This window comes from Poecile atricapillus, chromosome 7, assembly GCF_030490865.1.
Source record: "Poecile atricapillus isolate bPoeAtr1 chromosome 7, bPoeAtr1.hap1, whole genome shotgun sequence".
In the NCBI taxonomy this organism is placed as follows: Eukaryota; Metazoa; Chordata; class Aves; order Passeriformes; family Paridae; genus Poecile; species Poecile atricapillus.
Window position 1 is genome coordinate 13432031 of NC_081255.1, and position 18153 is coordinate 13450183.

The following is an 18153-nucleotide window of genomic DNA, read 5'->3' on the forward strand; positions in this document are numbered from 1 at the left end:
CTGTTATGCATTCTATATATGTATCCTAGCTGGCACTTTCCAGCTAGATGCTTTCAGTGTACTCTTGTATGCCCCAAAATTGTACCTAAGAAACAATGGATAATGTCCCATTATCCAAAACCTGTTTTGTCCCTAGGGACAAAGAGCCTTGCACTGGAGCTCACAAGGGCTGAACTAATCCAAAACCCAGCATTGGTAAAATGAGTAAAGAAGATTATAAAACTGAAAATGCTGGAAATAAGTGAACTTCAGTGAAATTGCTTCTGACAAGAAAAATATTAGAATATAAAGGCATACAGTTAACTTTACCTTTACTTAAGATTGTTTTATGGTTTCCAGTTGAGAGTTTCAAACTGGTACAGTGCAGAGGATAATGCTCACTACTAAGGAAGCAGTATTTTGCCGCCATCCATTGCTGTCAGTAGAAGTCCTTCTGTTGCCTAACACAGGACACATTAATTTCAATGGAAGTTCATATTTTAAGTCCTGTTGATGTAAAGTCAAACACTAGCTCTTAGGCATGAAATATACATGATGAGTCATTTCTAATTTTCTTTTAGTTATTGAAGCATATCTTTTCTAAAAAATCAAAGCCACCGCTTCAGATAACAAAAAGCTTCTATGTTCTTAACATTTTGTTTTCAAAGGCTTATCCCACTTCTTTCTCAGAATAACAGGGTTTTCAGCTGCAAACAATTAGCAAAAATTTACCCCACAAATTTAGTGAGGAAAGCTACAATGCTTGAACCTCTTAAACCCATTACTTAACGTGTTTGGAAGTCTGAATCAACCCTTGTGAAGTGAGACACCTTGCTAGGATATTTCTGCAGGCTATCCCTACAGTATTCATACCACTTGGCAGATCCATATGGTCAAGGAAGCCAAGAGGCATGTCAGTCTGGAAGCCTGTGATAAAAATAGATGAGGAAAATAGCACGTGTAGAAAAAAGTCGTTTTAGCAGCTAGAAAATTGCATTCTGTACTTTTTTTCCTGTAGCTATGCACGTTGCAGTTTTTAGAGGATGAGGGCTTTTGTGTAGTTGTTTGCTATTCCTTTCTTTTTCTTTTTTTTTACCATCCCCCCACCCCCAGTCACTTGTAAATGTCACTCACAAGTAGCTCTGTTTCTGGTTTTTTACTGGAGGAAAGTGTCTTGCGAGCAGGTGTAGCTGGTAAAAATGAAATTGATGAGTTAAAATGTGGCTCGTGACAGTTTTACAGATAAAAAATCTAAAATACAGCAAGATGTTGGAAAGACACGGCACGCACATGTAAGAAAATGCTCCTTTCATCATAATGGTGTCTTCTTTTAGAGGTTTTACAGCTACTTAGCTATAAAAATTCTCTCTGGGCTGAAGCCTGACATAAAATATCCCTGATATAGTACAATTTCTTGCTGGTAGTAAATATAATTAAAATTTATTTGCACCCTTTTCTTTTCTCCCAGTTTTTTATTCCTAAACTCCATATAAACAATCTGCCTAAATAACTAGAAGATAAGAAATAAAACCATTTTCCAGAAAGTACAACACAGCAAACATCAAAGCTACATGAAATCACTTATGCACGTTGCCAAGTCAGCTCAATGCCAAGAAGTTTTGTGGTCCTTAGCTATATTTGTACTGGTAGATCAAGATGATGTCACCACAAGTGACCTGTGAAAACACAAATTTCCATACCTAAAATGTGTACAACAGTCATTGTTTCTACAAGTAAAATGGGTACAGAGTTTTTTAGCTAGGGAGATTAGTGTTCCACTGTACGCGGGGATCTGCGTCTCATCAGTCAATGGCCTTAATAGTATCTGGGATTATTTTTTATTTTCATACTCAGACAGTATTTACAGGCCTTGAAACAAGTCAAGAAACATTTGGATTAACTGATCTCTCACTCGGCTTTAGCTACTCTTAAGTAGGTACATTATTTTATGTATTGGAAATGGCAGTTTTAGCAAAACAGTATCAGTATTAAAAAAAACAAAAAGTGGCAGTGGTACTCACACTAAAATTGACCAGCTCCCACAGATTCAGCCCTTTCTAAACTCTTTAAAAATAAATGTCAGGTTTTCATCCTTGCATAATGAGATGGGCAATTTCCATAGTTTTTTAAGAGGGATTGCTAATGCCTGTCTGTTTTTTTTCCTCTCTGCCTCCTAGCATAGAGCAGAAGGGATGGAAGCACAGATTATTGTCTCAGTTTGTATGTCAATTTTTTTTCTGAATGAACGTGATTTGGGCTGTATTAGGACTAGATGCCTTATAAGTAACATAAATGCCTAAATGCTAAAATCATTACTTGAGAGTCAACTCACTGATTTCTGCCTTCTCTAAGGACTCTGGGGAGCCCACTAACCAGAAAGGTTGTCCTGATGTACAGTAGGCTTGTAGAACTCTCAGATGAGTTCACTTGGCTTTGTTTCAACAAGATGCTTACAAATGGAAATTTTAATATATAGAAGTGCCTCAGGAACTTGCATTTGGTTTCCAGTGACTCCTAGCTTTTACAAAGTACAAGCTCTGCAAGAAAGAGACATGAAACTCTTGGTTCAGACATGTACAGGTACTAAATGAAGATGGAAAAAATAATAATAATTTTAATAAACCTGAGCAGCATAAATCTATCTCTGTTCACTTTTGCTAAGTGAATCCAAAATTCACATTCTGAGACTTGTCCCACTGACAGTGGGAAGAAATATAATATCATGTTCCTTGTACAGTGTCATCAGCCTGGAAAACCTGACTCTGCACAGCTCCCTTGGGACCGCAGGGCATCGTGCCCCTGACCAAAATGTGCAAAAGCAAACTGGGGGGAGATGCTGCAGCTCTACTCCCCCAGGCTGCCTGCCTGACACAAGCAGGTTGGAAAGCAAAGGTCGCTCTGCTGAAAGGAGGATTTACCATCCTGGAAAAATTCTCAGTTCAGGCTTTCTAGCAGAGAAGAAATGGGGTCACCCAGCTCTGCCTCCCATCAGCCCAGGAAGGATGTGCTGTCCTGCCCTGGCTGAGGAGCACCAGTGGGGATGTGCTGCTGTACTGCACTGTCTCTGCACCCCAGCAAACCTTGTCAGCTGTCTCCCTGCAGTGAGCCATGGGCTCAAGATCTCCTCTGCCTCACCACCAGCAGCTCAAATCACAACAGGTCTAGTAAATATTCTATTTATAAAGTAGTATTGTTTTATTTTACTAAAGGTGCTGCTGAGGAGATGTTTCTGGCCCAACTGCATTGACAGCGAGACATTTACACTCACTGTGGATGTCTGGGTATTTATTTTATAGTGGAAGATATTTATTTCTTTGTAAAATTGGTGTTGCTGCTTCCATACCCAAACAAGGCCAAAACTCCAAGTTCCCACAGAGTACTTGGATATCTCCCCCCACCCTGGTGCTTTGGGGGGCCAGGGAGGAGGAAGCAGCAGGGGGAGGCACCAACTCAGGTATTTCTAAGAACCTCTTCCAGAGAGACAGAATCTCCACTGGGCACAGTTCCTTGCTTTTTAAGAGCAATTCTTATTAAAATAATTGTCAAAAAATGTCTACTATTCCCAGCTAACTTCAGGGGGAAAACAAACCAAACTAGGAGAGCAATTAGCAAATGGAATAAAGGTGATGCTAGAAAATGCCTAACAGCTGTTTTTACAAAGTGTATTTATAAGATATAAATCTCCTTAAAAGGATGCTCTTCTACACATACTAGTGACATGTGCTTTAAAACTGCAGCTGAAAATATGTAGAAACCATTGATTTTGTTTAGGAACCCTGTTTTACCCTCAAATATTTTTAACAACTGAAGTACTTTGTGGGCGTGCTTCTGCTTTGTTTAAGGCTTGAAAACATTCCAGTACCCAAAGTGTAACTGAGGAGGAAAAAAAAAAAAGGCAACTGGACAGAGTGTTGTTAATGATTTACTGGATAATCTTGATGTGTGATAATGAATAAAATGCAAATCTGTTTTACTGTTAATCCTCAGTTTTGATTTATTAGCAATTATTAATTTTTATACTGCTTCCAGTTGGAAGAAAACAGAGATTTTAACCAACTATTTTTCTATTCTTGCAGTCATTAAGTATATCCATTTTTAAAAATCTTGTAGGAAACCAAGGAATCCTTTCCCATGGGAACCAAAGAGCCTTTGCAGAGCGTGCAGGCACTGCCAGAGGAACAGGTAGGCTGGCAGAGGCACTGCCCAGGGGGGAGCTGGGGCACAGACAGGGACAGTCTGTGTCCCTGGGGGACACACAGGGACAGTCTCAGCCCCTGGGGACACACAGGGACAGTCTGTGCCCCTGGGGACACACAGGGACAGTCTGTGCTCCTTGGGAACACACAGGGACAGTCTGTGCTCCTTGGGGACACACAGGGACAGTCTGAGCCCCTGGGGGACACACAGGGACAGTCTGAGCCCCTGGGGGACACACAGGGACAGTCTGAGCCCCTGGGGACACACAGGGACAGTCTGAGCCCCTGGGGACACACAGGGACAGTCTGTGCCCCTTGGGGACACACAGGGACAGTCTATGCCCCTTGGGGACACACAGGGACAGTCTGTGCCCCTGGGGGACACACAGGGACAGTCTGAGCCCCTGGGGGACACACAGGGACAGTCTGTGCCCCTTGGGGACACACAGGGACAGTCTGTGCCCCTTGGGGACACATAGGGACAGTCTGTGCTCCTTGGGGACACACAGGGACAGTCAGTGCCCTTTGGGGACAGGCACGGACAGTCTGTGCCCCTGGGGGACACACAGGGACAGTCTGTGTCCCTGGGGACACACAGGGACAGTCAGTGCCCCTGGGGACACACAGGGACAGTCTGTGCCCCTTGGGGACACACAGGGACAGTCTGTGCCCCTTGGGGACACACAGGGACAGTCTGTGCTCCTTGGGGACACACAGGGACAGTCTGAGTCCCTTGGGGACAGGCAGGAACACACAGGGACAGTCTGAGCCCCTTGGGGACACACAGGGACAGTCTGTGCCCCTTGGGGACACACAGGGACAGTCTGTGCCCCTTGGGGACACACAGGGACAGTCTGAGTCCCTTGGGGACAGGCAGGAACACACAGGGACAGTCTGAGCCCCTTGGGGACACACAGGGACAGTCAGTGCCCCTTGGGGACAGGCAGGGACACACAGGGACAGTCTGAGCCCCTTGGGGACACACAGGGACAGTCTGTGTCCCTCGTGTCCTGGCTGCCTCGGGGCTGTGTGAGGGGCTCAGCAGGGCTGGGATGGGAGCAGCCTCAGCAGTGGGGGCTCTGCTGTCCTGCCCTGCTGGGGACAGACCAACGGGCAGGGGCTGAAGCTCACAGGTCTCAGGGTATTAAAAATGAAATTAAATACTTAGTAACTTAAGAGGACACACCAAAATAAAAACCCCACTCCCTGAAGGCTAAGGTGCTCTCCTACAGTGACAAAGCGACAGCTGTAACATTGACACGTGCCCAAAGAGTTCAAATTAGATGAATACAGATGTTGTAAATAAAACCTGCAGTACTTTGAGCTGTACATACTTAAAAAATATACAAGTGGATTGGTGAAAATTCACTTTAAAGAAGACAGTAGCAATAGCTTCATCTTTAACTTCCTGTTCCCATTCTACCCCATACTATCTAGTAAGACTGTACAGATAGAATTTAGAATCCTTCATTTTTATTCAAATTTAGCCCATAAAAGAAAAAAGCTTTTTTTTCTTAACAGTATCTTTTAATGATATTGAAGAACACTCTTTTAAAACGTCTCACTTGAGAAAGTACATACGAATGCCAAAATGCTTTCAAAAATATTTTTTGTTTCACATTGTGATTTATCCGTTACTCAGAAAAGTATCTGTTCATTTAATTATTTCAGTAAACATATCACTGGTATCACTATCTGTATTACACAGTATTTCCCTCTTTTTAAGGAATATGAGCCTACTTGTAATTAAAGGAATGCTGTATTAATGATGCTGAAAGTCTCAGAGGGAAAAATTTAATGTCTACCTCATAATATTATGCCAGAATTACATGTGCAGAATACTTTTTAATAATCTTTGTTTCTTAATTTAGGTTTGATTGTCTATGAAATACGGAGTAGCACTCAAGGGTTCAAATTTCTACTGTCATCAGCATTTCTGCTCTATAAATTGTACAAATGCACAGGACTCCCATCTGCAGGCTCTTTTTCAAGCTTCTATTTAACCTACAAAGGAAGTAAGCTGTAGGCAACTATAATTGATGATAATTTCATCATTTTTTAGCCATTGGGATGGTATTATGATATCTAGATCTAAACACAAGCAGAAAATTATATTTTCACGTTGCTATTTGAGCTGCAAACACGGGTTGGTAACATAAATATGTCTCTAGTTTGCAAATTACAGCAATAGCCACTAGGAGTCTCCTGGTCAAATTCATGGTGAATTTGCATAGTAATCCCGGCTCAGGTCTGAATGCAAAGCCCCAAGCTAAAGGCTGGATTTCAGCAGAGGGGCCAGTCCATGTGCTGTGAGCAGCATCACCAGGCTCCTGCCACTTGTACCAGGGATAGAGCTGGCACATGTTTTAGAAGGAAAGCCAGAAGCCACCTACACACTTCTGGTAGAGCAAAAGACGGTGACGCTCATGAGAAGTCAGAATTGTTTCTCTTTATGACTGGACAGAGTATTGTGGAATTGTTTTTACAAAGAGGGAAGTAGATTTCACCGACTGTTAGTTACTCCCAGTTCAAGCACTCCCAGTTTTGCACTGAAATGCTGCAGGCCACAAGAACCAGCATCATCAGGTACTTCAAAATTTGCTTAGTGTCTCTGCGCAGTGAAACCTGCGGTTCAAACCTGAGAATGTGAATAGCTTCTTCCCCTTTCCCTCTCTCCTCTCTCCTCCCAGCCCAACTACACACAAGCATATGGTGCCAGACACACTCTTAGCAATGCCAAATGCTCAAAGTTCATAAATTACAGACCTGCAGGAAGGGGTCACGCTGGCTCAAACACTGCGGCTGTTCAGTCCAAGCCTGTGGCAAAAGATGTCCAAATTTCCTCGAAGGAATACCACAGAAAGCAGTCATGCCCCTTCTGCCAGCAAATGTACCTCACTCTGAGACACCAGAGATTGCTTTAAAACAGACAGGGAAGCCAGAGGTGACCAGTGAACCCTTCCCCACAGTGCTGGATATCCCGTAGGCAGGAAGAGCACTGTTTATTCTGGAATTATGTTGTCACATCCTCCTTTCAGGTATCAACTCCACATCTAGAAATTTTAAGTGTTCACTGCTCTTAGCCACTTATTTCTTTATAAGTTTCTTTTATGCATCTCTCCTCTTGAGCAAAAGTCCTTTTCAAGCTGTAGAAATCCTGAATGACTTTAAATCTGATGAGATTTTAAACAAATAATAATTTGGAAGGCTATTTATTTGGCTTCTGCTTTTTGAGCTCCTCAGTTTCATTTGCAAACTTTTCCCTGCAACCAGAAGGACTAAGGAAATAAAGATGATGTTTTAAATGAAAGCTGAGAACCTCATATAATCATAATTGTAGGACTCCAGGGGTTTGAGGTTTCAGGATAATCTCATGAATTGTCAATATTGAATGTCACCAGAAACTGTAATGTTATTCTCAGGATAGATGCCTAAAAGCAACTGTGGGATAGTTTTTCTGTGGCATGCTCCCCATAATACCTACAAATGCTGTTCTGGGGGGATGCTACAAAGGTACCTGCAAGTGGTGAGCTGCCAAATGCTGGCTTTAGCTGCCAACTAGGGCTGTTATATTTTGCAACACATTTACATATGCAAAGCCCTGTTATTCAGTCTGTCAACTAAACAAGCTCACTAAGTACAAATTCATCACGGACTCATAAGAACATTTAATACCATCGGGAACATGCAGAAATAAGTAGGGGGCCAATTTAACCACCCATTTCCTCTGTACTGTATGCTTGCCCACATTGCAATGCACGGCTGCGTTGTGTGTGTTATTGCAGATTATTATCAGCTATTCTCACAGACTGCCTTAGATTCTATCATAATCTCCCAGCACGACTTGAATGAAATTCTCAGCCTGGTTTGTTTCAAGGATCTAATCTGTATTACACCAAAGGCTGACAGAGACTCAACAGCTAGTACCTTAGTCCATTTAGTGAACAGAAAATTAGTAAGCCTGATCAGGGAACCGACATGCAAATGAAACAGGAGGCTGCTTCAACCCCCTTCTCATCCTGCAGAAGCAGACTTGGCTGCTTGGTACCCTTGCTTATTATTAGAATAGCTGAAAAGACCCTGTTCTTCTCCAAGTCTGTGATAACCTGATTTCAATAACAAAACAGTGGTACAGGTTTAGCAGGCACATAGCCAGTACTTAACAACAAGAAAACCAAGCATTTGTATAAGCCAGTTTGGCACTTCACCATGCTGAAAAGAAACCTTTGCATCTTTGTCACTTCAAATTTGGGATTTTTTAGCACAAGAACATGTCTAACATGAAAGAACTCTTTTTTCCACTGCCCACTTTCTCCAAGCATGTCAGTGCTATCTTAACTCATTTTCTAAAACCAAAAGTGAATGCAAAAATAAAAGTTCTCAAAACCGCCAAAAGCTCAGCCCTACAAAATATATTAAACCTCATTTTGAAGGAAATATCTAATTCCTCTAGGTAACTATAGTACAGATAGACATGAAGCATTTTTAGGGATGAGAATGCTCTGCTGTGAGCCATGGGCAGTACCTCAGGAACATTAAATATTTCTGTCATTTTCCTTAAGTTTCCAGCAAGCCAGTGCATATCTAAATATAGTGTGTATGTACAATCTACACCTATCCTGGAAACAAAGCCCCCAGTTTTAAGAGTCAGTCACCGTACACTTGCAGCTAAATACACACTCATTCTGCGTGCTCTCTCTCCCACAGTTACTCCCCTTTCTCTGCTTCTCATGTGAGGATTCTGGTGGCCTTCTGCATCTCACAGGCTCAAGCTGCAAGTGAGCTACAGCTGTAATCTTAGGTCACTCCCCAGCAAACTTTCATCCCACATCACAGCACTGATGACCTGGTGTGATCAAATGTCTTCAAGGGGCGTTCTGGCACCCTTTTTAACACTTAGATTCAATCAAAATGTCTTTTTTTTTTTTGCCTGGTTGTTTTTAGTTCAAAATTATTGTTCTAACTAGAGTGCATATTGATATCAAAGGCCTTCAGAAACTTAGAGAATTATGATAGCAACTGCAGCAATGTTTATCTACACTAGAAGGAAAAAAAGTTTTACTGGACAGGTTTGTTTTGATTTTTGTTTTTTTTCATTAAAATAATAACTTTTTACATTACATGATGAGTTACTAAATATTACTGAGTGCTAAATAGCAGCTATTACTATTCAGATGGAAAAAGTGTATTTCAAGAATAAGGTAATAAACAGACAATATTATGTGGGACACACAACTTTCATTTGTTTTTAAACAGTGGCCGCTTGAAACTGCTTGGAGGTTTAGAGTGTCAAAGACATGTCAGCAGAGATGGATTAGTGGGCAGAGAGCAAGTGGTGCAGTCAAAGGTTCATAGTGAATGTAATTTATTCATGTAGCTCGGCAATTTATCACGTGGCTATTACCATAATGTACGTGGGAAGCAGCTGCATGCGTGCAAATAATGCCTTAAATGTATGTGTGGTTGGATCTGAACTCCTTACAGAACAGCAGTGGTGGAAAATGATGCCACAAGGCATTTAAAAGCAAATTTCCTTCCTGTGGGGATGCTGTCACTCAGCAATGATGATTTGTACACAGGCAAATAAATATGTTGTAGACCTTTCTCAGTTGTGATAACCTCACTTACCAGAACTCACTGGTTTTTCAAACCTAAATAATGTAGGTAATGTAGCGCCTGTTTCCAGTGCTGTATTAACACATGTAAGTGTGCATGTTTTGTACCCCAAATTCATATTTTCTAGTGAAGGAACTCAATAGCTTCTACTCACTACTTAACAGAAGTATTCAATGGCAAAGAAATCCTCTGTGAGTGTGAGGACAAAGAAAGGATCTACAAGTTAAAGATCTCCTTTAACTGAAACAACTTCTCACAACGTGATCTTTCAAACACTTGGGAGCAGCACAGCTGTAAAAGATTGATATACATACTTATATAGTGTCTGCCTGGTTTCTTATACCTGTGCATTTATTTACCAAACCAAATATTTCCCAAACCCAGTCTATTTTAGGACCATGTAAAATAAGAAGCTTTGGTCTCTCTTAGTTTGCTTGAATGCCTACAGTTTCAGCTAGGAAGAAAGCTGTGAGTAGTTGCTAGAGCGTGGAGGTGTTTTTAGCTGCACTGTCCATACACACCTGCTGCAGCTCCTTGGGTAGCTGGGAAAATTTCAACAGCCCAACTCCCACCACCATTTTTTAAGCTTTAGCAATTTGAGTTCAATTGGTCTCACTGTCTAGAAATGATGCTTAACTATGCCATGCTATGATGCTTTAAACTGATTTTAGCGGAATTGGTAAATTCAAGTCTTTCTTGATCAGGCAAAGGGCCACCCCAGTTAGGTGTTAGCACAATAGGAGTTTTATGCTGGTTTCTTTTGATACATTAAAAGTTGCTGTAGAGAGACACTGAATTCATATAAAGTCAACTTAGGTCCTCATAAGCAGAACATCTCATTGCTCAGCTAAATGTACTGCTCAGAATTTTGTACAGCAGAACCTTTCACATTTGGAATATGATGAAGGTTTTCTAGGATAATTTTGTGTGCACTCTAGAGCTTCTATTTTGAAGTCATCTATCACAAATACATCCCCACTAATTATGCAAAACGAGAAGCTTGCCTTACCATTGCACAGAAAGTCTCAGGAGGATCTCCACATGTTATGTCTGGGGGATCCAGAGTCACTTTTACATATTTGATCATGTCTCTTGCCTCTGGCTGGCAGGCCATGTAATCCCATACTTTTCCTTCTTCCGTGTAAATCTGAGTCTTACACACGTCATAGTGTCCCCACACAGAAGGGTAGTGCTGCATCACGGAGGATACAGTAACCCAGAGGGCGTGAAGTGACAGGAATCTTGACAAATACATTTCTAAATCCTTTTATGTCAGCTTCGTAAGGATGCTCAGTGCTGGCGTATGTGCAGTCTAGAGATTATATGTACATATACATGTATATATTTATAAAATAGGTTCCAACTCAAACGTGAAGCAGTAGGATAGGATGTTTGTTTCACTGTGTTAAAGACTTTGGTAGAAGCCACCCAGGCCCTGATGACAGCCTTTCACAGCCATGCAGCGCTTGTCCTTCATCTTATAACTTATCTGTCAGGGCCTCTTGTAAAAGATGTCCAACAGCAGATAATAATTTGTGAAGTTGCAGGTCTTCAGCTACACTGTCGATAACCCTGAGTGATCCTCCGTGTTCAGGGCTCGCAGGGGATGCCTGGACACACTGATAAATCAGTATCCGAAGGAAGAGGGTGAGTGTCTATAGGCTGGTGTCTCTTTCCCATCAGTCATCCTTTTCTTCTGGCACCAGCACCCTTTTAGAAACAATAAAAATTAGAGTTATTGTCCAAGAATCAATGCATTACAAAATATATGATATGTCGACATTTTGGAGGTTTGATGCAATATAAAACTAATTGGTACAATATGGATAACCTTTACTACGGGTTCTGTGCTAGAATGAAGAAACTACCAAAATCATTCACAGAGAAAAGTATTTTGACATGAAGGATTTAACTGTACTCTAACAAAGACAAATTTATAATGTTCCAGGTGAGTTAGAGGTTCCTGCTTCTGAAACTGTATTTTCACCCTAGCAAAACTGGAGAGCAAACTACTGAAGTCAGCCACGGCCCAGATGGTGCAGGCAGGCAGGGAAGCAGGCAGCCCAGCACTGCGGGGCAGCAGCACGAAGGTTCTTTTATTAAAGTGACACAGAGATGGGCATCAGGGCTAGCAGGTGCTGGTAGTTTCTTGGCAAGAGGACCTCATGGAGCTCCAAAAGCCTTAAATATTTCTTTTATATTAGTATTATTATTATCTAAAGAATAACAAAGATACGGCAAGTACAATTCAATTTCCTCGACATTTTTCATTAGCATTGCAAGAGCTTTGTTCCCTTTATTTCTTCCTTTGAACTGTGATTTACTGACCATATTGAAGACAAACTACTGATAAAAATAATGGCTTATTTAGTAGCTTATCATAAGGGTGCTTTCTCCCTTTTATTTTCTTAGGTTTGAGGGTGGCTGTACCTGAGTACTCAGCATTTATTTCACAGCAGATACATGCATTTTCCCCTCTTCAGTAAGCAACTAGAAATTCCCTCCCTTTTTAGCACCTGGATCAAATAATTACAGGTATAAAATGCTAGAATATTACCACAGAATTCCAAATATACATTTCCTAAATAACACAGGTAAAAATTCAAGTTATCTATGAGGAAAACTGCAAAGACAGAGTAAGTACCCTAAAGAGGGACAAGAAAAACCAGGGTTAGGAATTCCAGCGCATTTGTGTCAGCCTGTGCCACCTGAGGTTGGGGAGCCAGGGCACTGGGCTGTCGGCAGGAGGAGATTTCAGCCGGCCGTCACAGCACTTCCACACTTCCTTTGTCTGGATGCTAAAATCTAGGCAGAGCCGTCGGACAGATGTTGTGAAACAACCCTAAGTCGCTGCCTTCTGCAGCCTGCTTTGCTGCCCAGCTTTAAATCATGCCCAGTGCCGTGATCCCTCCTACACCCCGCAGCCACGGGAAGAGGTGTGTGACCTGGTGAGCTCCTGAACTGCACATTGGGAATATGCATTTTCAAAACTTATCTCCAAAGCTATTCGCAAACAGCCTCCCTATATTTAAATAATGCTTCATCTTAAACTGAGCTAAACTACAGACACCATGAAATGCCAACAGATGGTTGAATTGTGTTTCCATAGCAAAGTAATTTACAATAATTGCTGTATGGACGTAAATGCAATTTTCCATTATATTCATTTTATCAAGTGTTACCATACAACTCTCATGTATTTTATCAGAATATGCAGAGAGTATCTGAATATTCCTGCAGTAACAATTCTCAATTCGTTCAAACATATTTAAGCTTCAAATCTGAATTTGACACAAAAGCAGAAATATCTAAGACCAAATTAAATTTAAGTCTCTTTAAGAAGCATGCTGGGTAGTACTGTTGGTTTTGTAGCAACCTCACATTCTTTTCTTTTGTTTTCAGTGGGAGTGTTTGCATATTATTTTGGAATTTGGTAATTCAGAGAACACTTTCCATGTCATTCTAAAGACACTTCTTCCCCTCCGTTTCCTTTCCAATGTATTTACTATTTTGAAGGGGAAAAAAACACAGCCACAAGACCCCATAGCTTAGAACAGTCACTGAGAAAATGGGAAACAACTCCTTGCTAGAAAAGGCCCCAAATTATTTTAAATTTATGGCAAACCAAATACTCTTTACTGGAGATGGGTTGATCATAGCTGGAATAAACAGTAAGTAAATAAATATAATTTTTCTGTGTAGAAATAAGAAGTTACTGAGTTTAATTATCTTTAGACAGCAAGCTTTTATATTCTGCCAAAAAAAAACCAAAACATGTTTGCTTTAATATCTTCCTTTCTAGTTCTTCAGTTACCCGTAACCTTTTACAACTGCTGAGGCTCATATCCACTAACCAACAGGACTGGCTAGGACTAAATAACGTGAAACAAACCACTACCTTAACACACTGCGCTAAGATACTTCCCATATAACGAATTCTCATTAAAGTAAGCCAGTCATAATGATGGTCGTTACACAGAATTATAGACTATAACATTGATTGAATTTAGTGCACTGACAAGAAGAAAGTGCAGAGGAGTGCAAGACATCTGAGCACTAGGCAGCTGTAGCCGTGTACGACAGACACTCCTGACAAGAAGCAGCCAATTATAGCTTAAATTTCTGGCATATAACCACTTCTGATTAATAGTTTTCCATTACATTACAGACATATTATTAATGTATTAAAAATGTCAAGCTTTGGCAAGAACTAGTATGGCATGGCTCAGTTAGTCTGCAATATCTTCTTTTAATGAGCTTCCATTGATATAGAGAAAGATATTGACCAAAGCACATTAAGGATCATGTGCTGAGCGCTGCTAGGATTTTTTCTGAGAAAGCTATACGATTTGTCTTGCTTATGTTTGTTCCTGCAGAGTCACTCATGATATGCATTTTACATTTCACTGCCCTATTGCTAAAGACATATCTATTTGAATTATTTTGTAAAAAAACCCCAAACATTGAGAGTAACATTTCTGAAGTTTACAGCTGTACCAGATGTGCGATGACAAGCCTCTAGCAATGGGCAACACACAGCAATGGGGTTTTTGTCCCCAGTAATGCCTGTGCATTTGACCTTAGAAAAAGGGAATCAAACAAACCAGGAGAAACTACTGTCCGAGGCCCTGATTCCCTCCGCCCTGCCCTGCTAGTCACACACCTTGGGCATTGGGGGCCATGGAGGTGCCAAAGAGGGATCAGCATCCTTGCTGGCTGAGGGTGAGGAACCGGCAAATTGCTGGGAGGACATCAGCTAATGTGTGCAAAGCTTCCAGAGCACACTGCTCCCGGCATCTTCTGCGTGGGGCAACAGAGCCGGGGCCGTGAACATTCCCACGTGCCACAGCCCCTGCACTACAGAAAACACTAGGAGGCACTTGGGAGGCACCGCTGCAAAGGCCACATCTGCTCTCTGCCTTCCCCTCGGAGCGCTGCTCCGTCCCCGAAGCGCCCGTCATTCCGGCCACAAGTGAGTTTGCCACAGCCATTTGAGAATGGCATGCAGCTGACCCCCAGACTGAAATCAGCTGGGAGGAGGCTCGGAGCACATGCATCCCTTTCCAGGTGGGGAAGTCACACCTCACACAGAGTGTTAATTCTGCAGATGGAGGAGACATCCCCTTTACAGAACAGACAAAATGCATCTTGGCAGAATCAGTGCCAGGGAAGAACTTCAGGTCTAATTAGGGGTTGTTAGTTGTCCTTTACCTCCTTCCATCACTGTGAAAATCCACCCCCTGCCCCAAATAACTGCCTCCTCACAAAGCACAGCCGGCTGGATGCCTTGCGTGACCTCCCTGCTGGGAAATCACTGTGAGATCCTCAGGGGTGGGCTCTTGGGCCTCTCTCTTTGGCATGCCACAGGAACGTGAAGGAGGTAATAAAATAGAGTGACCGCGTCCCACACTGACCATGCATTGGATGGAGTGTACCCCCCCAGCACACACACAGGATAAGAGCCAACACCAGATACTGTATCGCCAGAGGAGAACTGGCTGAAAGAACGAAGCGAGGCAAGGAGTGCCGGCTGTCACCTCCCAATAGCGGCAGCTGCAGAACAGATTTTTCCAAAGGAAACATGTTTCAAGTTTGTATCCCGAACAGCTTAAGCAGATGAATGTATCCAATCAAGCCCAAGTAAAAAGCTCCTTTGCGTCCACTCCAGTTGTTAATTATTTAAAGCCAGTTAAGAACGTAGGAAATAATGTGCATTAGAAAACAGAACTAACCCTCATGCAACTAACATTTATTAACCTCGTGTCTTATACCATACTACACCTAGGCAACTTGAGAACCTTGTACATATACAAACCAACCCCTTTCATAAAGGCAAAATTATTTATATATTCAAAGAAGAAGGGAACCTGTACTTAACGATTTAATGCACATTATTTCTGTCAATACTTGTATGAAATGCAGTATACTCAAGCAACTGCTTTGGTGTCTTTGGCCTCAAATGCTGTTCCAATCAAAGTTTAGGTTCTATTCTTATCCAGCTTATTTAACTATTTAGCAGGAAAAGATTTCTTTGCCTCAGGAGAAATTTAAAATGTCAATACCTATTGGCTAAAGAAAATAAAATACAGCTACCAAAAAACTGTGATTTGGCACTATACTTGAAATACTTTTGGTTTTCACACATTATTCTTTGCTGACTGACACATCATACTACCACTGCCATTACTTGCCAGGTATCGTCAGCTGTCAGAATATGGTGTAAAAAGCATTTCAGCTATTTAAATTTTAGAGCCTTAGTACATATAGCTCCTTTTTTTTCTCTCGCATCTTTATAATTGTAGCTTATTGCCTTAAGTATTTCTGTACCTAGCACCAATCTGTTCTGCAAGATTTTCCCCAGGGAATTTAAGTTAGCATTTGGGACAGTTACAAGCTTTGTTTTTGTGGTTTTTTTTTCCTGTGATTCCTCACGCTCAATAAGGTGATGCACGCTCATCACACAGTGCATCCAGGTTATAGGGCTACAAAGCTTTCAAGTTACAGTGTGAGCTGATGACTTCCTAACTGAAAGTACTTAGCTTCAAAAATGAATGCCTACCGGATGCTGAATTTGTTCTGTGCTACTGCTGTATTTTACATAAATAACTAGAAAGTTGGAGCTGCTAATCAGCATCAGAGGGTTGAGACAAAGTTCGTAATTCTATGAGAGCATCGCCACTAACTGCTTGAAACTCTCTGGTAATCATCCTTTTAAGGTTCAGAAATATACCAGAATTCAACCTTTATTTTTTCCACATGAAAACCACAAAATGAAAAAAAAAGAACAAAACAAACCACCACCACCACAACAAAAAACAAGCCAGGGGAAGTTCTGCTGTGGTTTTCTTCCCTTTGACGGGCTTCCCAGGCCACAGCTTCTCATCCTCAACCGCATTGTCCTTAGGCAAGACAGTGACTTATTCCCTCTTTAAAAGCATCTCCATCGCTTGTTCCACTCACTGTCTCTGCTAACATTTCTGTAGAAGTAATGCTGGCTCCTACCACATCAGATCCGGAATATTGAAAAGTTGATTGCAGAACAATAAAAGTATATCAATCAGAGGCCAAAACCGCACATGCACCAACTTTGAGAGTAGAAAAGCATCTGTTTTATCGCGTTTAGCTGATCTGCGCTGCTCACCGCCATGAGGGGTTTTCTTTGGGGGCTCAGTGTGCGTGTGAACGTTTAGAAAAGCCGCCTACAATTTCCGATGGGAGGGAGGAAATGTTTCCAGGCTGGGTAGCAGTGACCTGCCCGCTGCTCCTCGCCGGCGGGGTGATGCCCTGCGCCGCCGCTCCCGCCTCTGCCCAGCGGCCCCGCTGCTCTCCCTCGGCGCCCGCGGGTGGATCCGCGCTGCGGGGCGGGGGCCGGCGCGAAGGACGCGCCCCTCCCTCAGGGCTCGGGCTCCCTCAGGGCTCTCCCACCGCCCGCGACCCTTCAAAGCTCGTCGTGGCGTGGCCCGGCCCGGTCCGAGCTCCGGTTCCGAGCTCCGGCGGAGGAGGCACGGCGCAGGTACCGCCCCGGCCCGGCCCCGCCGCGCTCCGCTCCGCGCGGGCGGCAGGGGGCGCGCGGCCCGCGCCGATTCGCCCGCGGCCGGTGGCCCGAGCGCGGCGGGGCGACCCCCGCACGCAGCCCCGGCACCCGCACCGCCCCTCCGGGCCGCGCAGCCCCCGCGCCCCATCCCGCCCCGCAGCGGCGGGCGGGCTGTACTCACCCTGCGGGCTCGGGCCGCGGCGCTGGGACGCGCTGGGGCTCCCTCGGTGGCGGCATGAAGGGCCGCGGGGAGGGCGTGAGGAAAGGGAGATGCTCTTCCCCGAGAAAGTTTCCGGCGGGTCGCGGGGGGAGCTCGGCGGGGCCGCGGCTGGCCCCAGGCACTTGTCGCCGTCGAAGTTTGGCGCGGCGCGGGCGGCGGGCGGGCGCACTCCTCCGGCGCTCGGCGGGGCGGCGGGCGGGTCCTGCCCGCCGGGGCTCCCCGCCCGCCACCGCCGCTCAGGGCGGGGGCGGCCCCGCTCGGGGCGCCGGCGCCCGCGGCATGGAGCGCGGGGCGAGCGGGCTGCACCCTCGGCCGGGGCCGCGGCGCGGAGGGCTCGGGCGGCGCGGCCAAACTTCGGGGGGGCGGCGGCGGCAGCGCCTCCTCACTTCGGAGCGACCTCGCCGCGACTGCCGGCGAGCGGGGCGGCGGCAGCTACCCCACCTCCGGGCCCGCGCAACGCGCGGCCCTAGCGCCGCCGCCGCGCCCGCCCCCCCGCCGCCACCGCCGCGCTCCCCGCCCCGCCGCCCCGCGGGCGCTCCGCCGGCGCCGCCTGCCCCGCAGGGGGGGGGCAACCGGACGGGACCCGCCGCCCCGGACCGAGCGGGAGC

At 44.3% G+C, this 18153-nt stretch overlaps 1 protein-coding gene across 6 annotated transcripts in view; it reads right to left on the reverse strand.

Annotated features, from left to right (window-relative positions):
- Positions 1-17653, reverse strand: part of NTNG1 (netrin G1) — a 156485-nt gene extending 138832 nt beyond the window's left edge. For 3 of the 6 annotated variants that reach the window (XR_009278021.1, XR_009278022.1, XM_058843174.1), the window contains exons 1-2: positions 17507-17653; positions 10801-11501 (exon numbers count right to left, since the gene is read on the reverse strand). Coding sequence is in view for 4 of the 6 variants with exons in the window: in XM_058843174.1 (XP_058699157.1) it covers positions 10801-11046 (246 nt within the window). In the remaining 2 variants the exon portion in view is untranslated. Of the gene's footprint in view, positions 1-10800; positions 11502-16793; positions 16889-16932; positions 17236-17506 lie in introns of those variants that run through there. The other 3 variants (XM_058843177.1, XM_058843175.1, XM_058843176.1) reach the window with 3 other exon arrangements.
- Between the last annotated feature and the right edge of the window lie 500 nt (positions 17654-18153).